The 24,826-nt window shown below is 37.2% G+C and overlaps 2 protein-coding genes and 1 non-coding gene across 5 annotated transcripts; 2 read left to right on the forward strand and 1 right to left on the reverse strand.

Moving 5' to 3' along the window:
• The first annotated feature begins 255 nt into the window (after window positions 1–255).
• Window positions 256–9,448, forward strand: SLC25A3 (solute carrier family 25 member 3). 2 transcript variants are annotated; one of them, XM_068668845.1, is made up of 8 exons: window positions 256–415; window positions 537–690; window positions 4,243–4,364; window positions 7,009–7,188; window positions 7,299–7,480; window positions 8,144–8,316; window positions 8,902–9,012; window positions 9,114–9,448. In XM_068668845.1, exons 2-8 carry the CDS (start codon window positions 543–545, stop codon window positions 9,272–9,274), a joined length of 1,077 nt encoding a protein of 358 aa, XP_068524946.1. In that variant the 5' UTR covers window positions 256–415; window positions 537–542; the 3' UTR covers window positions 9,275–9,448. The 2 variants fall into 2 exon arrangements, with proteins under 2 accessions (XP_068524946.1, XP_068524945.1); XM_068668844.1 differs by lacking the exon at window positions 4,243–4,364 and adding an exon at window positions 4,530–4,651.
• On the forward strand, window positions 7,646–7,884 carry LOC137850383 (small nucleolar RNA SNORA53). The gene has a single exon (XR_011092526.1). It is a non-coding gene; the product is annotated as a small nucleolar RNA SNORA53 (small nucleolar RNA).
• Window positions 9,449–14,070: 4,622 nt separating the features above from the next.
• On the reverse strand, window positions 14,071–24,818 carry IKBIP (IKBKB interacting protein). 2 transcript variants are annotated; one of them, XM_068668843.1, is made up of 4 exons: window positions 24,448–24,818; window positions 23,405–23,633; window positions 21,677–21,794; window positions 14,071–15,681 (listed from the first exon to the last, which is right to left on the reverse strand). In XM_068668843.1, exons 2-4 carry the CDS (start codon window positions 23,596–23,598, stop codon window positions 14,926–14,928), a joined length of 1,068 nt encoding a protein of 355 aa, XP_068524944.1. In that variant the 5' UTR covers window positions 23,599–23,633; window positions 24,448–24,818; the 3' UTR covers window positions 14,071–14,925. The 2 variants fall into 2 exon arrangements, with proteins under 2 accessions (XP_068524944.1, XP_068524943.1); XM_068668842.1 differs by lacking the exon at window positions 14,071–15,681 and adding an exon at window positions 16,099–20,313 and having other exon boundaries at window positions 24,448–24,588.
• Between the last annotated feature and the right edge of the window lie 8 nt (window positions 24,819–24,826).

Below are 24,826 nucleotides of genomic sequence, written 5' to 3' on the forward strand. Positions count from 1 at the left end.
GAGTCTTTTACCTCTTCAGTAACTAGAGAGGTGACCTGTGTTCTAGTTTTGTAGCGTGTAAATCCACTAAAATGAGAAAAAAAATATTAGAAAATTATCGAATTATCGAAAATACTAGAAAATTATCACGGGGCCAGCACCGGGACCGCCGCCAGAGCCGCGCTGTGCTGGGCCGACGGGCGCCGCGCGCGCAGGCCGCGCCGCCGCCCTTCCTGCCGCGGGGGAGGGGGCAGCGGGCGCCTCAGCGCGGTGCCGGTTCTGGGCGCGCCTCCGCCAATCGCCTGGCGGCTTCTTGGGCCCTGGCTCCTCCCCGCGGCGTCGGCGAAGGACAAAGTCACCGCGCCGGGCCCGCGGTCAGCCTCTGCGCCCTGCCGCCGGCCGAGCAGCGGGCCGCGCGCCGCCGCCATCTTAGGAGGTGAGTGGGGCTGGGGGGGGTGAGGAGGGATAGGGGCGAACCGCCCGGGCTCGCCGCGGCCGCCTCGCCTGTGCCGGGCCCGGCCCTCGCCGCCCCGCTGCGCTCTTGTCGCCCGCCGCAGGTCGCCATGTTCTCGTCCATCGCGCCGCTCGCCCGGCTCAACCCGTTCTACGCGCCGCACTTCCAGCTGGTGCAGGACGGCCTGAGGAAGCGCACGGAGCCCGCCGAGGCGCCCAGCACGCGGCGGAGCTTGGCGGCCGCGTCTGCAGCCGAAGGTGAGAACGAGGGGGGGGGACGGGGAAGGGCGGCGGAGCGGGTCCCGGTGCCCGTTAGGGCGGCGGAGAGGGCGCAGCGGCCCCCGGGCTGGGGAGGAGCCGGCGCTGGGCCTACGCGCGGCCGCTTGGAGGACGAGGAAGGGCACGGGCGGGGGAGGCGCTGGCAGCCCGCAGCGCTCCGCGGGCGGCGTGTGCTGGGTGGCACCAAGGGCCCGGCGTTACCGGCAGAGGACACGGGAAGGTCCCGGGCAGGGGCGCATGCAGGGGCCCCGATGGAGCCCCCCTGGGGCTGGGAGGCTGCTTCATCTGGCTCCGCTGGGCCTGCGGCCTCGGGGGCAGAGGCTGTAGGCCCGTGCTTCTTGCTGAGGAGAAGAGGAAGCACCATGTGAATCGGTGAATCTGGATGGAGATGAAATATCCTTTTTATCTGTTGTCTTTATTTTTTTTTTCTTTGAGTGTTTATTCACAGCTGGATGCCTGAATGTTCATATGCGTTCTGTTCTCCTTTTTTTCCTCCTTGTAAGTTCAGTAGATGTAGGGCGTACTCCAGATAGCTGTTACATAAGATGCAGTGATGCTCTTTAGGTTCACGTCCAAACACTTCCTGCATTCTTTCATTATCACAGTCATGATTTCAAAGGTCAGACCTTGACAATACTCCCAATAGTGAAAGTAGATGTCAAAATTCAAATTCTTTAAAACTTTTGATAGGAAACCATCTGTCTGGTTTTTATTAAAAAAAAAAAACAAACTATAAAAGGATTTCAATAAGATGCATGTTTTGAAATACTATAACTGTTTAAGTATGTTAGTGCTTATTTTTATCAAAAAATACTGTAAAATGACTTCAACAAGATGCATCTTCTGAAATACTGTTGAAGTATGTTAGTGCATTCGTTTTCAATGTAGTATGTAAAAGACAACAGAGTGTTGGATTTTTATTAAGTTAAAAATACGTCTGGCTTTCAGTAATAATAATTTAGCGAAATAAAGCCCAAAATCACTTTTCAGTGTGCTAAATACATTCTGTAAGTCCACGTATTTCTTACAAGTGTTATGTTAAATCTTCATATTTTCTAGGCAGATCCTAATCACCTTTGACTCTTAGTCTTTGCTAGTCTTTCCTGGTATTTTTTTTTCTGTTTCACGTGTCATGTAGATCTCTTGGCCTTTGTGTTCAGAGAACAACCACGTTGCAGAAGATATCTGAGCTTATACAAGGTCACACAAAGTCAGTACAAACCACAAGACCTTTTGAGTTCAGCTTGGGGCATCAACTATAATGCAGCTCAGAGACAGAGTGTTTTATGATCAGCTCTTGGAATTTGTCCTTGTTAATGTTTTAAATCTGAAGTAAAGATGACAGCTACATCACGACAAGGACTAAGACTATTTTAGGTAGCAGAGTAGGCATGTTTTTGTACTGCATAATTGAGTAGATTCAGGGCATTTATCTTATCTATGCATCTAGGTATGTTAGAATGGCATTTTTGACTTCTGAAATAGAAAGTCAGGTATATACTATGGCTTTCTTTTCCTAATACTGTAAGCATAGGTACATGTAAAGAGCATATGCCAAATTGATAATGGCTTGCTTGTCTTAAATACTGTTTCTGATTATCTGTCTGACAGATCAGTCTGAGTACCATTTTAATAAAGTAGATATTTAAAGCTCTAAGTTTATATGTCTTCTACAAAGTTTGGGGAATACAGTCTTTTAACAATAAATTGATGTGTAAAAGGGAGTGTGAAAAAGCAGTTCTGGTATCTTGGTAGTGTAGTAAGTATTAGAGTACTGCCATTCCACGCCACAGGCCAAAGATAAAGCTGGACAGAGCTGCCCAGTAATTCAGACCTGGAGTCTGCTCTGATTGCACCTGCATAGAAAACTTTGTGTATGTTAAGCTAATCATTCTGATGAGTTTTAAACAGAATATTATTACTGTCTGGAAAGCTGCCAGCTTAACCATGCTATTTAGAGGTATATGCAAGTCCAGGACTAGCATGTGTATAGCAATGAGCAGTAAGTTTAAAAAAATTCTCACAGGTTATAAATTATTCTTGTTGTTAACTGATTCCTGTCTTTAAGTTTAGGCTTAATACAATGCCTATGATTGGGAATTCGGTTTTTCTTTATTTTAGAATAAAGAGAAAATATAATTTTTATTGTCTTTGTGATTAATTTTGAAGAGTACGGTGAGAAATAGTGTGATGAAAAATCTGGAATGCTTTGGGGAACTTCTATAATAGGGAAGCTATAAATTAGTCGCTAGTCAGGTAGTGTTAGTGGGTGATCTCTTGATGCTTTTAAACGTAATTGGAAATTTCTGTTCATGTTCACAAATGAATTTATTTCAGAAGGAAAAAAAAAAAACGTCAGAGAAACTGAATTTGAGGATAGATTTTTGGTGCCATGATTTTCATTAATGCTTCTCTGGACGTGTTTCTTCTTAAGTTGGTGTAACACTTAATGCCTGTTCTATTATAGTGGCATATATAGCACTAATAGCAAAGGAACTTAAATTATCCATTTCCACTCTTGGGGAATATTTTCTATAAGTGTTTTGTTTTCTATACACTTATCCTGTATTATAGTTTTGTGTACGTGTATATAACGTTTGGCACAGAAGCAGAAATGTGCTGCTACCTTATGCTTATTTTTACTGTTATTAGTAAATTGTTTTCTGGTTGTGTGTAATCATAATAATTCTTATCCTGTATAGCTTCTTGAACAATGGAAGAGAATCTGATTTTTTTTTTTAATTGCAGTAACTGCTCCATTAGAATTCATGTGTCAAAAAAAAAAAAAAACCTTTTAAAAGTGGATGATTTTATACACAGTGCTGCGTGGAGCAGTGCAAGTTAAATATCCCTTGATTGAATGTGATCCAAAAGCTTCTTTAATGAGCATTATTTATTAACATTAAATGTAATGATTAAGTCTTAAAAAAAATTCTAGAATTTCATTAAATTAAATGTAAATCTCTGTGTCTGCATTTGAAAGAAAAATGTATTTGCATGAAGAATCTGAAAAATACCTGTGTAGAGAAAAAAATATAACCTTAATCTGATCTTTGGACTTCACAGTCAGTGTCTATGTGAGATTTAAATTATTGTATTTCCTTAATAACTAAGGGAAGGGCTTAAAAAAAAGCTTTCTCTCCAGGATACTAGAGAAACGCTTTCCTTGCTTATTTCATGGGTATAAGAGAATGTTTAACATTGCGATTTTGAGTCATAATTACTACTAGTAGTTTATGGGATTCATTTATAAGATGCAGGTGTGCTGTGCGCTAAAACTTTCTTTCACTGCTTTTTTTAAAGGCACAAACTTAAGTTGGAAGGCCTAGAATCAAATTTTGATAGTTTGAAATGTGTTAATTGAAAACAAGGGAATTATTTTTAATGCTATAGTTACATAGTATATCTTGCGAACTTGTTTCAGTTTAATAATTTTGAGAAGATAGCACTCAGTCGATTTTGTTTCTTCTCTGATCTTCATTACCATGTCTGGTTGATCGTATATTTGTAATTTTTTTTCTAATTAAATAGAATACAGCTGTGCATATGGCTCAGGCAGATTCTTTATGCTTTGTGGCCTTGGTGGGATTATTAGCTGTGGAACAACACATACAGCACTGGTTCCTCTAGACCTGGTTAAATGCAGAATACAGGTTTGTTCTGCATGTCAGTATGTGGTGAAGCTGATAAAGCATGTTTAGTGTGGTATAATTAATCTACTAATGAAGTGGAGCCTTAAACTAATCACATGGACATCGTTGTCCAACAAAGCACGGAGTTTATGTAAAAGCATGGTGTGTCTTTATTTTTTGCTGCAGACTACAGTTGTGAATATGGCTCGCTCAAGTTTTATGCTCTCTGTGGCTTTGGTGGGGTCCTAAGTTGTGGCCTGACCCACACTGCTGTCGTACCTCTGGATTTAGTGAAATGTCGTATGCAGGTTTGTATTAACTTACACATTTCTTAAACTTTTTCTGTACGTAGCTGGCATATTAGGAGTTTACAGTACGCTATACAACCTTTTCTGATCAACACACAGCAAATAAATTGAGCATAAGTTCTCAAATCTACTGCTGTGCAACTTAAAATACGACTTGCAAGGGTAGATGAGGCATTTAGGCTAACCTGGGTAAGTTATTTTTGACTGTATTTAGGACAGGTTCAGCTTACTATATTGGCTTAAAAAAAAAAAAGAAGAAAAAAAAAACGACGACACAGCACTCACTACAGTGTTATTTCTTGCTGGCTGGTAGGCTACCTAGGACAATTAATGTGTGACTGAATTAAGGTAACATTTTCAGTGTTTTGAAGACTTACAGTTTTTTTTACCTTGGAGTAGCATGCATGTATAATTTTAGCAATTAATATCTTGGATATTACTGCATGAATTATGGCTTGGCTAGTTCACTTGAAGTGATAGAAGTGTTTCGTGATTGAACTGTAAGTAGTGAAGTCTCATTACAATTAACTTATGGTACCAGATTCAACATGAAAATCATCTACTGAACAGCTGTGGCTAAAAACAGCACTGAGTTTATTCAGGCAAATCTGCACCTCAAGAATGAAGCAAATTAAAGCACACCTCCAAATCTCTGAAAATGTAATAGTTAATGGCTTTCCTGTTGCATAGGCTAACACCAATTATAAAAGTGGCTATTTTGTAATGACAGAATGCCTGAAATGATGAGGACATGAAGAGGACACTACTTTCTGGTCAGAACTGCTAGTCACACTAGGAGAATTATGTGTGATGCTCTTCAAAACTGTGTTATTCTAGAAGGTTTTAGCGCTTTACAGGGAAAGGTTTTGTTGCATGCTTGAGAACACTTGAAATTGTGGTCTCAAATTAGTCATTTTGTAACTCATTGGACATCAAGAGTGGGCAACACACTTCTACAAAATGCTTTCTACAAAATTTGGATTGAGGCTTAACTACATGGAAAAACTGTATTTCTACCAGTAGGGAAAAGCTGTAGTTGCATGTGTGTGTTATTTCTGAAAGTGTAGCTGAAATGTGCAACAGATGTGTGTTACTTGAGCTACAGTTCTGGACATCTTACCTGAGGAGGGTGGTGATGGCACCCCCTTCCTTTTCTAGCACGTAGAAAAAAGTGTGATGAGAGAGGTTCCATGTGGCTTGCAGTGTGACCTTGTAAAACCTGTCAACATTTATCTTTTTACAGGTCCGGTAGGGGATCATGTTACCAATTCTTCCTAGATTCTCCAGGAAGAAAGCTGTTTCCTATCCTCTCATATCTTTTTAGGAGGAGGTGGTCTCCTATGTAGATGATTGTTAAACGTGGGTCTGATGTGAGAAAGTCTCATTTTACAGTACCCAATTAAGTATTCTGAATTTCAGTGTTTTGAAATTGAGTCTTTTAAACTTGAAACGTTTACGTGAATTAGTTCTCAAGTAGGTTGTTGCCAGACTGTGAGACAAAGAATTAGACATTGTAGTTTTGCATGCATGTCCCATAGTTTTTCATGAAAGCTTTGGTTGGCTTCTAATTTGATACATTTCCTGGGGAGGATGAAAAGTTGGATGATACCAAGTATGAAAGGCAAGAGGACATGACTTAAAATTGTCAGAATGACCTGAAACAAATATATGTTCAGGTTGACTCTTTTTGTAAGATCTGATACTCAGAGTATCAGATGACCTCTAGAGGTCCATTCTGACCTCAACCAAAGTTTTTGTATGCAGGAAATATTTTCAATGTAGTGTTTACTGTAAAGTCAAAGCACAGGTGCAGAAGTTCTTGAGTGTTCTTTGATTTGCTTTTTTCTACCTATGTTAGTCTGACTGTGTTGAGGGATCAAGCTAACAATGGACAAGTAACCTTTTCTCCTTAAAAATCAGATGAGTGTTCAGCCTTGGTAATATGGCACAGGTGCAACACCTTGTTCGTAAGTAGGTGTGACATGTAGGCTCGAATAGATTGCTGACAGACTCTGTCAGATATTCGAAGAATCAAATCTAAATATAATTGTACAAAAATAGTACTGTCAGTGTTACAATAGTGACTTCAGTAAATCTTTCTTATGTAGAAAGTCTACAGAGAATGAATGTAAATCACAATTCAGGGTGCTTGGTTCCTGACTGCTGAAATAAGTTAGGGTTTGAGACTAGCAAGCAGCCTACTGCATTTACATTAGTATGACCTTGTGGTTGTGATGATATACAGAGAATCATACGAATCCACCTGTCTGAGGAATTTAAGAATTTTCTGTGTCAAATGGGGGGTGTGAGAAGTGAAATGATAAGCTATTTAATGTAATTAACTGTATTCTGTTTAGGTTGATCCACAAAAATACAAGAGCATCTTCAATGGATTTTCAGTGACGGTCAAAGAAGATGGAGTTCGTGGCTTGGCTAAGGGATGGGCTCCAACCTTTATTGGATATTCGATGCAGGGGCTTTGTAAATTTGGTTTCTATGAAGTTTTCAAAATCCTATATGGCAACATGCTTGGAGAGGTAAGCCTTAAGTGTTTGCTGTGAGACTGTACATCAGAAACAGTATTTCTAACACAGAGGAATCATAGAAGGATGAATCATTAATGAAAATGTGTTCAAATTCACTTCAGGAAAATGCATATTTGTGGCGTACTTCACTATATCTAGCTGCATCTGCCAGTGCAGAGTTTTTTGCTGACATTGCTCTGGCTCCAATGGAAGCTGCTAAAGTTCGCATTCAGACACAGCCTGGATATGCTAACACTCTGCGGCAAGCTGTACCTAAAATGTTTGGAGAAGAAGGCATCTGGGCGTAAGTCTCTCAATTTTGATTCAACTTACTGATTTGGAATACTTTTCCTAATGAAAGGCTGTTGCTAAAACTAATAGTGGCTTTAGCTTATAATATTTTGTGTCTTTGTAGTTCAAGATAACATACTTAGCATCAAAGAATCTGTGCTGAGACGTCTGTTAGTTCCACATGCTCCTTAGATCCATCTTTGTGAGTATCTTTGTGCTGAGTTCTGCTGGATAACTTCAGTTTCCAGCAGTTCCAGTCAGATACTCAGCAACTTTTTTGGTTGTACAGTCGAAGATGCTTGAGTCATTGGCATGTGAGAGTAATATAACTGCATGTTAGCCTTATGTTCTGATAAAAGTGGCTGTAAATATGCAAGTCATTTATCGCTATCAGGACTTGGCTGGTATGCAGACATGAGCCTTGCTGCACTTATAGTAGCAGTACTGTATTAGTGCAGTGCATTGTAATCTGAAAAGTGACAACTGTTAGTTCTTGGGAATGAATAAAACAAGGGTGCTCCTGTTCCGTAAGTATTGTGACAGTTTGGCCTCATGGTGTCAGTTTTTAGAAGTCGTTCTGCTGATAACAGCAATAAGCTAACAATATTTTTTTTAGGTTGCAAATTTACCTTAAATGTTAGAGAAAATGAAACTGAGTTTCTCTTGTCTGATTAAGTTTCTATAAAGGTGTTGCCCCACTATGGATGAGACAGATTCCATACACAATGATGAAATTTGCCTGCTTTGAACGTACTGTTGAAGCTCTCTACAAGTATGTTGTTCCCAAGCCACGAAGTGAATGTTCAAAAGGAGAACAGCTGGTAGTCACATTTGTTGCAGGCTATATTGGTAAGCAGTCTTTAAATCCTGCACTTTGTTAATGGAGTACAGTAACTCGGGAAGCTTAACCCTTCTCAGAATATCAAATAGGTGGAATCAGAATAGGAGAATTTACATGTAACGTTAAAATGTTCAGGTAAAAAGCCTGGGTTCAGTCTGTGAGTGGAATGAGTGGTTAAATGGATCTGTAGTAGGATGGTACTCTTGTGTGTTCTGATGTTAATAAAGTTTAGAAACATCTGATTCGAGCAGGAAAACGTGCATCTTTGCTATGATGGGAAAGGTCCGGGAAGGCTGAAAGAAGGGGAGAGAAATCAGGGCAGAAAGGTGACTTTTAAATCCCAGAGATTCAGAATGAGTTTTATTTTGACAGAAGGTTTAGCTGCATGATTAGAGCTGAGGTGTTTCCTGATAGTCACATAACACTAATAAGAATGGACCTGTTATCCTTTTAGAATACCAGGAGGCTTGGCCTAACTCCTGTGTATTTTATTAGTGGTCTAGGGAAAGTGTGGTTTCAGTTGGTTGTGCTTAGTGTACACAGTAATGGTACAGTTAGAATACCACTAAACTGATGTCAAACTATTCTTTCAGCTGGTGTGTTCTGTGCAATTGTTTCTCATCCTGCTGATTCTGTGGTGTCTGTGTTGAACAAGGAAAAGGGCAGTTCTGCCTCACAGGTTCTTATGAGGCTTGGATTCAAAGGTAAATCCTTACCTTCGTGCATTTCATGTTGTCTTTTGTGTTCTTGAGAGATTTCTTATTCCCTGGCTTCTTATGCTCATGGCTTTTATTGTGTTCTACAGGTGTATGGAAAGGCCTGTTTGCCCGTATCATCATGATCGGTACCCTGACTGCACTACAGTGGTTCATCTATGATTCTGTGAAGGTTTATTTCAGACTTCCTCGTCCACCTCCACCTGAAATGCCAGAATCTCTGAAGAAGAAGCTTGGTTTAACTCAGTAGACAACTCATGGACTGACTTTGCTGGCTGTCCCAGTGATGAGTTTCATGAAACTTTTATATATTTGACTATGTAGAAAACAAACTCTATATGATATCATTATTGGCTGTGCCCTCATCACATGTGAGGGTTTAAATTCTACCACTGTCATTGCCTGAAATAAATGAGAAACGGAGTGCTTAGTGTCTGTTTACTACTGCATATGTAAGCTTCATTTCACAGCAGCAAATGCATTAAATACTTCCCAAGTAAAATAAAAAACAGGCTTTTCTACACTTCAGGAATTAGAGAATTGTGAAATAACTGCAACAAAGTAAGCTTTTGCTGTTCCCAGAGAAGTCCCAAGAACCTCTCCATGTAGTAATTCAGAAACCAACTGCAGTTTTGTGCTATTTTTTTTTTTGAATCCTCTTTCACTTGCTTGTATAAGCTGTTACTATACAGGAACTGGACTCTAAGATGAGACTGCAGTCTGGTAGGGCATCTGGCTTAGGGTATTTGCATTCTCCATAGAGTTGAGGGGAGCCTTACACATAAAACTATTTCTGCACTGAAGTGACCATCCTAACGTAACTTATGGTTACTTGACTAATTTCTGCTTTTCTTGCCTTTGAACTGTATCCAAAGATCTTAGTCCTTCTGGTTGTAGTGTGGAATTAAATGGTAGCTGCTACTTTAACGACAATAAAGCTGATGTTAATGAAGATTCTCAAAGATATTCAACCACTAAAAGTTTACTACAGCTTTATAGTAAAATAAAAATTGATTGCCTCTTATTGTAGAGACTCAACTTGCCAGCTTTTCCTTAAGCATGGTACTTCTGTAACTTGATGTTTTTTCCCCTTTTTTGGGGGCTCAATTACCTTAATACAGAGTTTTGATTGAACTGTACATTTCTGCAGTGCAAGAAGCCCATACCATTTTTTCAACCTTAATTGGTTTAAAGAACTCTAGACTCATAGGCATGGCAAACTAGAAATGCCTTATAAAGACAATTTTTTTTTTTTTCCCCCGGTCTTTTGTGTAAAATGAGCAAGCTACCTTTTGAGTTTTGCTCGTTCAAGAAACTTGATAATCACAGAGCAAAAACCAAAAACATGCCTAATAGCATGTAAAGGGTTCGCTGTGCCCAGTACTACTTTTTTCATTTAGTGGAGCTGGAACAGAAGTCTCCTTTGTGCAAAGCCATTTAGATATGTTGTCTTTCAGCATTTGAGCTGATGATGTTGAACTTAGCTTGGCTTCACATAAGTTATATTGCTTCTACTTTCTTAGAGTTAAAAGGAGAATTAAAGCAGGCTGTGCTGGAGTAGCAGGCACCTTGACTGGTACATACATCTTACCAGAGTCTGATGTTCTGCTAGCATTGAGAATCCTCCCACTTGGGATACCCTATGACTTTCCAAGATTTTGGATAGTTAGGCTAAACAAGTAAACTAACGCTTCACGTTTTCAAAGGCAGCAATTCAAAGTAAAACCTATTAAAACTACTGTATTTCCCTGTTACCATGACACTAAACATTCAAGGAACATACATTCTTCCAAGAACGTCCATTTCCATGCATTCTTGGAAATATACATTCTTGGTAACTCTTATACTGAAAAGTCAACTTCTGTTAGTAAATACAATACTTTTAAGAAGTGAGTTAATGTTGAATTTCAGTGATAAAAGTACATACATGTTGTCTTTCTTGTGAGCAGGAAGCTTTGAAGTTTAACAAAATGTGAAATGCTCCTAAGAGCATCCTTGGAGGAGAGCATTAAAAGGAGGCTTTGTACATTGTACAAGTTACTCTGAGAAGGAGAGAAAAAAAAAGCATCACTTGTGCACTGAATATCACAGTTTGTTAAAAAAGTATGCTCTAACACACTGGACTTTGCTGAAAAAAATTCAACTTCCTTCTAATCTTGGGAAAGTGAGGCACCACTGTGAACTTTTAAGACTGGTAGAAGAGTGAGACAAACTTAATTTATACAGTGAGGTAAACTGAATGTCAAGTAAGCCAATGATAAGCTAGGTTTCTCAGACAAGACTGTTTCCTGTCGTGTGGAGCAAAATCATGCAGTTTTTCTCTAGAAAAAGTTGGATAACCTGCTGGCAGTTGTCTTAAATACATGCAGTATTCATGCAACTTAAATTCTTTTTCTCCTTGCTGAAATTCTCTTAAAGATGCTCAGATAGTTCTATCAAAGTAAATCTGAGATAAGACTTCAAGGGACAGCCAGCTCTTCTCATTTTTATTTTTTATTTTTTGAGTGAGGCAAAAGAGTTCCACTTCCAGTGTTCTGCTCCAGTGGAAAACCAGAGGAGAGAATTGCCTTGCAGCTGCTAACTTCATTGATATTCATTCAGCCGTGGTTTGGATGCTTGAGATGGAAGGCTTTAACATATGAAATGCTGTTGCACAAAGGGTCACCCACTGAAATCTTTATTCAGCTTCAGGGGGGAAATGGTGGTATTAAAATTATTTAAAGGTCAGCTTTGTTATTGATAACTGTGCTTTATAGCATAACGTGTAGTATGTTTTCTGAAAGTACAGAAGATGAGGTGGGAGAGCTACAGTCCTTTGATGGGCTTGGTTTTCAATGCAAGGAAAGTCCTGTATCAAAAAGGAGCACTCCCCTGGAACAAAATATAACTTAGGTAACTCCAGAATGATCATTAAACCCAAGAGTGCTTTGTAAAACATGGATTGTGTATGTGCTACTTGTGTATATTGCATTATGAAGGAGAAAACATTCTTGCTATTGCCGGAGCTGAGATCTGCTTTCTGGTTTAAAACATGCTGTCTCTATAGATTTGGAATAAGAACTCCATTGACACCCTGTGTTTGTATTAGAGTGTACTACAGATCAAATATGCTGATACTTGCTGAAGTGCTTGTTACATATTTTAAAACGAACTATAATAATACAAATAGTTGTAATTCATTTGCATTTCTACATGGAAATGATGTAGTTCACAATGAAAACAATAAACATCTTGTGTTTTTTTATAGCAAATATGAGTACCTCTTGGATAGATGAGCTTAATAGCTATATGGCCTTCTTACAGGATACAATTTTTTTGTTGTTGTTCTTCTTCTTATCAGTTGCTGGCTAGCATATAATTGGCAGTTCTATACCTGCATGTTAAGTTAAAAGCAAACATGTCCTGAATAGCATAACAGGTTGGACTGTATGGGATGATAATGCTGTAAGTAGCATAGCTGTAATTTTCATTACTACCTGAATCTCTCTATCACTTTAAAAAAAATAAATTATTGTAGAGGGTATCATTGAACACCCTTAGAAATGAACTAAATAAAGTTTTTAACTTTCCCAATCTAATACACTCCTCACTTCTGACAGCACTAAAGCAAGGAGGCAGCTGCACCTCATCTTTTCCACTATGGAATGAGCTTTGCCGCTGTCCTTAGACCAAACTTCCATTTGATTTTTTTTTAGTACAGTGCAGGTGTGTGCTTGAAAATCAAAATAAAGGTTCATAACACCTATACAGACTGTGGGAGAATCATGGATAACTTGCCCTCTGAGGATGTTACTGTGGGTGCGTGAACTTTGATTATAATTATTATTATTAATTAATTAAATTTTACTTCTGTGACTTAAACTTTTTCTCTTTTGCTTGGTAGCAACAAAGTGTCTAAAAGGATCATAATATCTGATTTGGACCTGAACCTCCCAGGAAGGAAGGGTGGCCTGCATATCTCTGTAGGTGAAGGGAAATTGATGACTCTGTAATAGATTTTGCATACATAATTTCCCATGGACACCACGTGTACGCGTACGACTGTATACTAAGTTTTATGTTCTAATATTTGGAGATCACCCATTTGTGTTTGAAAGTGAAATCACCAATTGTTTTTCATGATTTATTTTCTGGTTACTGTTCAAAGAGAGACAGAGTGCTATTTTCATGCAGAAAGACCTCTGCTGTTGCAAGACTTCTCTGATCAACTGTGCATCTGAAGTGTAGTTTCCATTTCTCTCACTTGCGTAGATTAAACCATGTAGAGATTTTGTTGAGGCAAGAAGCTTTGTATTAGTCAAAATCTGGTATTTTTATGATACTGCATTCAGGCTACCTACACTCATATTTTCATAACTTGTCATGAGGGTTGCACAGCTCCCTGTTTCAAATTTTAAGTCTCTATTCCTACACTGGAAAGCAAATTTATTCATTGCAGGCAGTATATTTGTCTGGCAAAACACTGCATAGTTAGTATGTTTTGGACCAAAAATATTTAATAGAGATCTATTTTTACCTAGTTTTTCCTCTCAAGATTTTGATATCAGGAGATTAATTGCATCATGAGGGCCTTTTTGAAAAACACTTAGAACAGGTTTCTCAGTTACATCAATTTTCTTTAGCTAGCTATGACTATTATGCTTGGTGCTCTCTTTGACAGGGCTAATATGAGGATGCACAGAAACAAACAAAAAAAGAGGATTAGTGAATTCAGTGAATACCAGGCCGTAATATACAAATGATGAAACAAAGCATTTAAGGTTGAAGACTACGCAGCAAGCAAGGCATGGGAGACAGCAATATGAAGAAGATACCGAATGCTGAGTGAAGGTGAGAATGGTGAGTGGGAGGAATGCTTATCTCTTCTACGAAGCCAATGGCCAAGTAGTTGCAAGATGTGCAGTTATGACCAACCAACCAACCAAGTAGTTGTAAAGGCCTTACTATACTGTTATACTTGATATAATTTCATTTTAAGGGATTTTTCTTGCTGCATCTCCCCTAGCTGTTTTTAATAATATTTTTTTATTCCAAATTAAGTAATTTCCCCCTTTTCTCTGCTAAGCCATATCTCAGCATCATGTCATCTCAGTCTCTCTTCTATTGAGTTTTCAAATGTCTCAGGTCACTTAAACTCTTGTTCTTTGCTGCAGAAATAGTGCCAGGGGCTTACATTAGTCTGACACCTAAGTAGTTTCTCTTTGCTAATCTTGCTGCTCACAGTAGTATAAGGCTAAGCAATAATGAGTAACAGTTAGGATTCCTGAATGGATATAGTGACACTAGGAGGCCGTCAATAGGCTTAGAAGGTCCTTCAAAGCACCACCACTATATAGTTTGATGTTTTAAAGACGTAACGATGCTGCACAATTATGTGATTACAATTATGAGGTCTCACAGAAAATCAACCATGATTGATGTGAAAAAGTTTTTGCTCAGAATTAATATATTGAGAAAAACACTAAACTGCAAGTGTAGTTAGATTAACTTTTGTTTATTTGGAAAGTGCAATTTTATTCCCTCCTTTGAAGCAGCAAAGGAAAGCTGAAGATTTGCCAGTCTTGGTCTTGCTTACTGAATGAAAGCAAAGATAAATACATTTTATGCTTTTATACTGTTTTATTATACAAAATAGGCAGTTTGTTAAATATAGCGTCATGCTTCAGAAATACACAAATGTGCACAGAGAAGTTTTTTGCTCAGATTATAGCTTTTTGTCCCTCAAAATCAGTATGATTTTTTTTCCCACTCTTTTAAAAGAAAGAGGACAAGTCTCTCGTTAAGTTTCAGTGTGCTTCCAAATGAAGCATTTAAATATTGTCTTTCCTTCTTAGTACTACTCATGATGGAGGAACAGTCCTCAAACACTACTATTCTCCAGGCAGTGTCATCTCCCAGTGATCAATTCATCTCTGAAATCTTGGTTACTTCATCTTTCATATCTTCGATCTCAGTTTGAACTTTTGTTAGATTGGTCAATTTCTCATTCAGTACAACAATTTCTTTCTCACGTCGCAATAGGTCCTCAACTAATCTTCCTATTCTCAGTGTTAGGTCATTTATTAATGGTTCCAAGATGGCAAAATCTTTTTTAAGATTGTACATCTTGGGTTTTAAATCATTTGCAAACGTAACAGTCTTCAGAACTTTTGCTCTGTCACCTTCAAGATTCAAAAGTCTATCTGAATGTTTGTCAAAATCATTCCTTAACTCAGACAATGCTGTCTTAATTTGTTCAATTTTTCTTGCGTTACTGGATGCTAAGCTTTGTAGCTTTGTACTTCGGTCAATGCTACTAGTAAGCAGGTCACCTATATTTTCTACTGTCTTCTTTTCACCTTTTTCTACTTTATCTTCTAGCGCTTGCAAAGAACTTGTCAATGCTGTCATCTCTGAAACAAGGCCTGAAATACGCCTTATGTCAGTTTTTACTGTCACAATTTTCAAAGTTATGTTTTTTGCGACAGAAGCTGCATTCTCTTCCACACTTGTAACTGCATGAAAAAGGGTTGTTAAATTCTTCTGCAGTTCTTCTTTCTTTTTAATTATGTTGCTAGTCCACGTTTTCATTGTATAAATATCTTCCTGTAGATGTTTAATGTGAGAAGTTACTTGGAGTTCTTCCAGCTGTTCCAGTAAGTTCCAAGTCTTTTCACACTAGAGAAACACAAATAAAAATATTTGACAATTTTTCTAACTTAACTCTCACATCAAGATTAAAGCTATACTCTAATGAAATACCTTAGAATTCTGATATTGAAATTCAGAGGAAACCATGTCTTTAAGAAATAAATTGGTGTTGCAAGACAATTAAGATATTTTTCCTTTCAGCATATGTAACAAATTCGAATATTACTACTTTTCTGTTCTTAAAATACAGGAAGGTTTTATATCATTTTGTATCATTTGTAAGGGAGGGAGGAAAATAAATCATCAAATGCAAATTTTTTTTGATTTACAGAAATTTTTGTATTGTCTATAATCTGTGCGATCCAGAAAGACTCATGTAGAAGATATTCAGAAACATTTTAGAAAGTTGCCTACTTTAAAGATTTTATTACAAAATTAAGGAGCATAATTTACAGATGTATTTTTATTTTGGGGATTGCAACATGTATTTTAAAAAAAACATTCACATGAGGAAAAAAAGAAAAGAATTAGGCATCATTCTCTTTTGTTTAAATAGCCACCAAAATGCATCACACAAAAAAATATTACTTGGACAGCCCACTTTCCTGAAAACTATGTTAACAAGGGAAAACATGTGCTACTCTTGGTTTTTTTTTTTTTTTTTTGGATGAATTTTCTAGTTCTCTATTGTGTTTTATTTATTTTTTTTTAAATGTTTGGTTTTTGGTTTTCAACTTTGAGCAGAAGAAATTAAAATATCTGCACACCTATTCATACCTCATAGGAAAAAAATACTGTTCAGACGTTGAAATATTTCAGAACCATTTACGTTATCACTTAGCTCTCAATCTGAGATGAAATTTGGTTGGGAATATGCTGATTCTTCATGTCAGTAACAACTGTTGACTAGCTACCTAAATAGGCAATGCAGGTTATGATATAATGGTTAAATTTAATTTTAAAGCAACAGAGACTCCAAATTACAGAAGATACTAGAAAAAGATACAAGAGAGGAGCAGGTCAGGTGTTCAAACATACACTCTAGAAATAGCTTGGTTTTCAGAAGTGGAAATGCACATGAAGGCTGGAACCTGATCTATGACAGGCATAGCTACCATCTTACATTTTTCCCTAGCAAATGGTTCTTTTCTCTGGCAACAGCATAATACTTGAAAACTCAGATTAAAATATAAAGTTTCTGTATTTTTTATTACTATTTTTATGAGAAACACTAAGGACAGATCTTTTATTCAGTACTGCACCTGATTTTTGCACTTATCTTAATACCCTATTAAAGGACTACCAGGTTGTTTTCAATACTTAAATGCACTTTTAAATTATGTTTCCTTTCAAACATAAAACTTAATCACCACATTGAAAGGGTAAGCAGAACAATAACAATGCTTATTTGTTAAAGAACTAGCAACATATGCTCCCAATTAACTGGTATTTCACAACTCAAGATGCATCTTCATTAAAATGATTAATTGTCAGTAATTTCCCTCTTGACTAATAAAAAGTATCCTATCAACCATCCGCTTGACTATTAAAAGCTAATAATTCTGCTACTAGGCACACACAACATTAAAACAGAGGTTGACAAATTAAACAAATTAAAATTAAGGTTAGCCACACTGCTAATTTTAAAAACAAAAACAACAACAAATCTTACTACTTTTTTTTTTTTTAAAATTGGAATGTCATTAGACAATGTAAATTCCTTTGGGTACTGTCTGATGGCAAACTTTTAATCTAGATTGCTTCCTTTGACTCACATATAGCTTTTTATCATCCACATTTGTATTGTTGCTGAGCAAGCTCCCCTGCAACTCAGTAGAAAGAGTTTTACGATCTCTATTCTTTTTTTTTTTTTTTTATTAATTGACCAAATTTTCAGAATAGGTTTGTTTTCAGAATAGGTTTGACCCGCTAACCTGCATGAATGATACTAATTTGTTTGATCGTCAATAAGCCAGAGCAGATCTTGGAGGAAAAGCAAACAAACAAAAAAACAACCCACCACCAAACAAGCAAGCAAACGTATTCTAGAGGCTATACTTTGTTTCACAAAATCATACTAATCCTTTTTTCTGAGGCCAGTAGTAAAAGTAACACCAAAGAAACAAGCATTTTAACTTCTTGTTAGTGTCGGTCATTCCTCATTAGCACAGAGCTGTTTGCTTAAAAACAAAATATTAGAATTTACACTATAAAGAGCTGTGCTGGTTTTCCTAAGGATGAGGATTTCCTGTTCCATCTTATGTAAATTCAATTTTTAACACAGACAGTGTTGATGGAAGGCATTAAACTGGGCACTATACCATTGGTAGTGCTACCTCTTCCTCCAAGCAGAGATGAAATAAAAACACAGTAAAACACACTTGTGAAGAATATTTAAAAAGATTTAGTATAGTATATATTTATAGTATTTTTAATCAAACACTGAACATTAAAGTATGTATTCTGTACTCTTTTCTGGAAAAACAATTCATTTTTAATTAGATTATGCACCAAGACAGGGCAATACACTCCAATATATTTTTATTGAATAACTGTAAACAGATGTAATCTGTACCTGAGTAATAAATATATGAAACTGATTTCTTAGCATTGAGAAGTACGAGTTTAATTAGTATTGTGAATGTGCAGCATTAACTACTTAAAGAATAATTCCGTACAGATAAATGAATGTAGAAAACCTGAATAACTTAAAACAAATTAATTCATAAGCATTATACATTCATACTGCCTAAGCAATTTCCTTCCCAGAATTCAGAAAATGGACATTACCAAGACGTACATCTGTAGACACAAAATTATGGTGGTCCTGAGATCCAAATTTCAATATAGAGTTATCAGGACTATAATGTAGCACTATGCCCTGTGAAAACTTATCTATGAATAGATTTAACTGATCTATGAATAGATTTCCTCCCCCCTCCTCCCCTCCCTGAAGTGTATAAATCAGTGTCTTCCAGGAATTGCAGTCCTTGTTTCACCAAAGTTTAGGAAACATTTTCAGTTGACTCTGTTAACAGTTTCTTCTCCTTTGAAATGCAAACCAATACCAAACAAGTCACATTATGACATTCTATAGAGGAAAACTTGTAACATTTCTAATAGCAATAAAAAAAAACTCTCAGTCTAATACAATGACTGATCACACTGAACTTGCAAAAGAAATAATGGAGTAAGAAACTCAACAGGAGTAAGGACTTCAGTCTATACGTAGTCCAAAGACTTCAATGGGAGAACAAAACCGTGACTGAGTTTAGGAAGGAAAAGGATGGAGGTGAAGTCTAATGAGGCTATTTGCACAAAGTCAAAGAAATAAAAATATAACACCAGCTGCTATATACTCCCCCACCTGTAAATACCAATAAAATACAAGGTTCTCAGTAAGGGGTACTTTACTAGTGTTTTCTGTAGTGTTTTTGTATCTAAAATTCAGCATCATCTGTTAAACATGTATTTTGTGCTTTCTTGCATGTAACATTCAGAGATTCCCACTTCCCATTGTGAAGTCTGTATTGTAAGCACAAAAATGTTATGATATATGTAACATGAAGAATTATCTACAGCGTACGGCTGCCTAGAGCCAAGAAGTTAGTTCACTGTGTTACAAAGTCCATGGAATATGGTCACAAGAAGTAACATAAAAACCAAAGTTTTTTTTTTTTTTAATGGAAATGAGATATAAATTAAAATTTTTAATCTGATGTCTGTATTCCCCCCTCAGCCTCTCCCTTCTTCCCTGCATATGCTAGAGTCAAATTATAAATAAACTATTAAAGTGCTTTTTCATTAGCGAAAACTGGAAGTCCAAATTCACTTATCCCCGTCCTGGTCATTTTTTAACTTAGAGCCTTCTAAAGTTATCCCTTCAGCACTTGAAGATAATTTTATGTCATGTACTACTTCTTCTACAACCACTGTTTTATTTTGCAGTTTCAATATGCTACCATTGTACTGCATGCCTTCAGGAAGATTTTGCATCATCATTGTATCAGAGACAGTTTTCAACATGTTGTTTTCCACAGTATACAGCTTTGTTGTCAATCCCTCTATCTTTTTCTCCATACTTAACAATTCACTTGATAGTCTAAGAATAGAATGAATAGCATTTTCAATTGTTGGCAAATAGGTCTTGCACTCCTCAATTTTAGGTTCATAGGCTGCAAGTTTCTGATTCAGGTCTGTGTCCTTGGCTAACAGACTATTCTGTTCCTCTTCCAGCTTCTCGACTGCCTTTGCGTGTAAATCCAACTTTTGTTCAACTCTAGTGAATTCATCATCTTCTTGCCTTTTTACCGTTTTAATATTTCTGGCTGTGCTGTCTTCCAGATCTTTTAATCTTTCTGAAAGGGATTTAATTCTTTGGTCAACTTCATTAATTTGGGAAGTAACTTCTGTATGTATGAACTTTGCTTCAGATTTTATTCCACTAGTGTTTGTGTTCATTTCATCCAAGCTTCTTCTCCAGGAATTTGTAATATTTTGGAACTTCTCATTAATGCTCTGCATCTTTATAGAGAGAGTCTGTTCATTGCTCTGAATATCCCTTATGATGTTATGAAGAGTAGATACTTCCTGCTTAAACTCAGTCATCACAGACATAGATGAAGCAGCTTCTTGTAGGATACTTTCAGAAGACTCAAGCTGTATTTATAACACAAAACAACGTCCATATCTACTTAAAAAAAGTAAGACTAGAAAATCACTTGCTTTTATTTAACAGAGTATAAAGTCCCTTAGAAGCCACTTTAATTGTTATAATGCTCAATGTTAATATTTTTCACATTTTGTTGTTAAAAGTATTGATTTATTGAGCGTTAAAGAGCCACATAGAAAGGTATGTTTGTTTATGAATTTCCATAGAACACATACCTTTTTTTGTAAATTATATCAACCTAAATCCCATGCAACATTTTGCAGTGTATCTGAATGTAGTATTATTAACACCAAAATTATAGCATAATTATGGTGTTTATATATATAAATGACAACATTATGAGATCACTGCTAAAACAACATCACTTACATAAGCCATGTTCTCATTCTTTTTAAGATACAAGTGATAATTCTGCAGCCAGCCTAAGTTTTCTACTGGATAGTGTCACACATAGCAATGAAAAATAATAATATTAATACTACTACTATTTTGTTCTCCTAACATTTCAGTGTTTCTTTCCTATTACTAGAACTGGTCTACTACATAACTGTAACTTTTCTTCAAATAAACGTATATTTGAATTATCTACAGAACAGTAATAGTAGAATGAAGTATGTGCATAAACGTAAGTTCTCGAAGTAGTTTATCGTCTAATAAAATAAGACTGAGATACAACTACTATATTTACATCCTTGAATGATGGTAATGGATTGACACATGTAGGTGCATTAATAAAATTAAGACAGATCCTATTCCTAATGTGTCTTTTTTAATAAGAATAAAATCAGTTTTATATTTCAAGAGTCAGCATAGGCTTCAATGGACTAAGTGAGTTTTGCTACTACTTTCACCATGGTTATGATTTCCTTATCAATGTTCTCATTGTTAATTAATGTATTAATATTCATTCTAATATGTACACAAGGTCAGTAAATAAGGATTTAAATAAATAATACTAAGCAACACACTCCTTAAACTTTTTTCAATGATTGCTAGATTGCAAGTATAATACAGAGTACTTCAGAATATTCTTTATCTTCAGCAAAACACTTTTGTAAGGTAGATTTTACATTTATCTTCATTTTAAAGACATAAATAACAAAGTGCAACCTGAACAAGATTCAGTAGCAAATCAGTAAATGAAATTAACGAATCAGAAGCGAGACCTGATTTCTTGTGCCGTCTTCACAAATGTTTCAATGAAATATTCAAAGGCCAATTCACAGGCAAGTAGAACACATTATAAAAATTATCAAAAAGAAGAGTCAGTTAAATTTGACTAAAGGGCAATGAAATAAGACAATAACAAACATTCATCAGAAGTTATCCAATTAAGACGGTACTGATTACCTTTTCAGAAATTAAGCTGACTTTATTTTCCATGTCCAGGAATTTTTCAGCTTCTTGCTGCAAGAAGTTGTACCTTTTTTCCATATCAGCAAATCGCCCTGACTGCTGGAATAGGAACCTTAAAATTACAAATAAATAAATAGTAAATGTAACTATAGTTAAGCATTCCAGGATCTGGTTCACAGAGATTTGTGCTGATAGAATTTACTAGATCAATACATGACAGGACAAAAAATAGGGGTTAATGAACCTGATCTGTCTTCCTACTGGAATTGCCAGTTTCCAATAGATGTGTAAAAATAAGGAATTATTTGTAGACGTGCTTCAGTTTTACAAAGGGTACCATTCAAATGAAAACAGCAGAGAAGTCAAAGATTTCAGAGAATACAATGAGGTCATCACACGTTTCTAATGCTTTGCCACACAGTTAAAGCAGTATATTTCATTGATAAAGTATAATTCAATTGGCAGAAATAAAACACGAAAGATTAATTTGGACTTTCTTGCAAAGCATCACAAAACCATGCATATCAACCTTTAGATTTAGAAAGGCTGGTTAAGCTAATGCTGCCTAACATGAAACAGCATTAATCATTTAACATTAATCAACATGTGGCCATCCAAGAATAGTAAAGCTTCTGTTACGATGATGCTAGCTTTGGGAACAGATAGTAGATACCTCAGTTCTGTACTTCATGTACATATTGGACTCACTCGCTGTGAACTTGGGAGCAGAAACAAAGTGTGACAACCAAGCAAACCCCTGATTTTTACTGGACATCTATTAATCCCTAAACAAGCTTTATTGTAGACTATCCAGCAGTCCTCTTAGTAGTAGGAGCTATTTTATCTAGAATAATACAGTTTATTTAAAATACTTGCACTAACATAAGTTAATACTCTTTAGTATACTGCATAGCAGTTAGAAGTCTCTAAAAGAACTATGATAGTCTACATGGATTAAGGCATGTAATGAAAGCTAGAAGTGATAGTTACAGATTGATAAACAGAATGACACAGAGAAATAAAATGATTAGTGATGTTTCTGCCCCATGTTTTATGTGTATCTATTTATGTATGTCATGCATTTATCAAAGACTTAGTATCACACAGATTTCATTATCTAAAATAAGAACAAGTTCTGCAAGATTTTTTAAAGAGTGTAATAGTCTGGACTAATTTCTTGCACTAGAGTTCTGAGAATTTCATCATTAACAGTTCTGCATGAAGCTCAGTTTCTGATGGAACTAAGGTATGGATGTCATTAAGATATACTGGAACATCTTTTACAAAGATTATGTCATCTTCTTGAAGACTGCACGAAGAACAGTTTACCACGCTGCTGAGCAAATCTACTCTACTTCCCTTCTGCTGTTGATTTATTTATTCCCTGCCAACTGAGCCTTGTTGTGCTTACTGAAAGATTAAGTTGCTCTTCAGAGTTAGATGTAGCCTCCAAAGCAGATATTTACAATTCATGAGCAAGGCACCTTTTAAACTTTCAGCTTGATTAAACAGATTAAGCTTCTGTGAATGCCTCACTGTATAACGATATTTCCACACCTGTGAATACTGCTATTCTTTTCTTGACCCTTCTAGCTTTAACATGTTTCTGCAGTCATTTAATACAAACAATATATTCAAACATTACTAATCTTGTTGTCCATGACCAAATACGGTACAGAATATAAATGAAAATATTAAAATCCACTGTAGAGGATTACCTACCAGGTCAACACCAGACAAGCTGCAAGGGAAATTACATTCAAGGCTGTCCTCAAGTCTATCCAAAAGGAACTCTGATTATTGCTCGTCCTGGGACCTGCCAGCTTCCCATGATTACTGTGCTTCTCAAGCTTTTGAGAATCTTCACTGGTCTTGGATGAAGAGATGCCTTTTTTCCTCTGCTTAACTTCAGACATTTTGCATTTTCAAAAAGCAGAAGCAAAAGAGAGAGCTACCAAACAAAACAAGAGACTTTTTATTTACACAAATACCGCCAAAATGTTTCCTTTGGTGCTTAATATCTTACCTAGTGAGGTGAACTTCCATAAAATGCCACAATACTTTCATAAGACTTTGTTAAGACTTTTCTTTATATACAACAGAGCACAGTTTTCAAACTGAGCACAGGCTCTTCAAACCTTAGCTAATTTCACCTTTCCAGAAATATTTTAGCTGTTCTTAGCTGTTATTTTAGCCATTTTGAAGAGATATTTAAAAGCACAAGAACTGAAATAAGCACGATAATTGTTTTTATAGTTGGTGATTATTGTCACGGTATTAGCAGAAGTTTCTGTAACCTGTTTTAAGTATTTGTACATTTTAAAACGTGTTCCCTCTCATTTATAAACGTGGCATTACAAATAAATATTTAATTTAGATATGATCCTGTTGCAATTATTTCATCTGTGAAGCTATAGGCAGCAGCTAATATGAAGCCATTCACAGAAAAAATACGGAAGAATAATGAAATATTACGTTTAGATAAAATAAGAACTGTTATTTTCATTAAAAGTGAGGTCAGCTAAGTGGATCTCCGCTTTCAAAGGCAGCAGAAGCTCACACTCTGCCCAGCCACGTGGAGACCCAGAGGCAGTGTCAGACCCGAGTCCGCCAGCACTTAATTAAGAAGAGATTAATTGAACCCGTGCCGGACTTGGTTTAGCACCGTTTGGGACCGGAGCGCGGTGCTTCTTTCCGCATCACTCCCTAGCACTGCAGCTGAGGCACACGCCGAAATATAAACGTTGGATGCCAGAGATACTTACTTGGTTGCACGCACGCCTGCAGGGCCCTGTTTAAAAGTGTCACAGGCGTCCGAAGCTTTGGGCTGCCAGCAAGTAACGGCACCGGGACGCGCGCTCTGAGCCTGAAGTAGGCAGGAGAAAGTAAAATAAAACGCGTCCCCCCTCACAAACCCCTAGCGGAGACGCTGCTTCGTGTCCCCTCCGACACCAGCGGGGCTGAGAGCGGGCCTTGCGGGGGGCAGCACGGAAAAACGGCTCGGGGCGAGAAGCGCGGCCCCAAGCTCGCCACGTCAGGCGCGTGCCCGCCTCAGCAGGACGCCGGGGCCTCCGCCGCGGCTCTGCGCCGGCGTGGGGCGGCGGCCACGGCCTCTGGGCTCCGGGCTCCGCGCCTTGTGCGCCG

This window comes from Anas acuta, chromosome 1 (assembly GCF_963932015.1).
Source record: "Anas acuta chromosome 1, bAnaAcu1.1, whole genome shotgun sequence".
NCBI lineage: Eukaryota > Metazoa > Chordata > Aves > Anseriformes > Anatidae > Anas > Anas acuta.

Coding starts and splice junctions, on each gene's coding strand:
- IKBIP (XM_068668842.1), bottom strand. CDS start 23,598: ATGTCTGAAGTTAAGCAGAGGAAAAAAGGCATCTCTTCATCCAAGACC. Junction 21,795..23,404: donor GCTTGTCTGGTGTTGACCTG/GTAGGTAATCCT, acceptor TGTAATTTTAAG/GTTCCTATTCCAGCAGTCAG. Junction 20,314..21,676: donor TCAGCTTAATTTCTGAAAAG/GTAATCAGTACC, acceptor TTATAAATACAG/CTTGAGTCTTCTGAAAGTAT.
- SLC25A3 (XM_068668845.1), top strand. CDS start 543: ATGTTCTCGTCCATCGCGCCGCTCGCCCGGCTCAACCCGTTCTACGCG. Junction 7,189..7,298: donor ATGGCAACATGCTTGGAGAG/GTAAGCCTTAAG, acceptor AATTCACTTCAG/GAAAATGCATATTTGTGGCG. Junction 9,013..9,113: donor TATGAGGCTTGGATTCAAAG/GTAAATCCTTAC, acceptor TGTGTTCTACAG/GTGTATGGAAAGGCCTGTTT.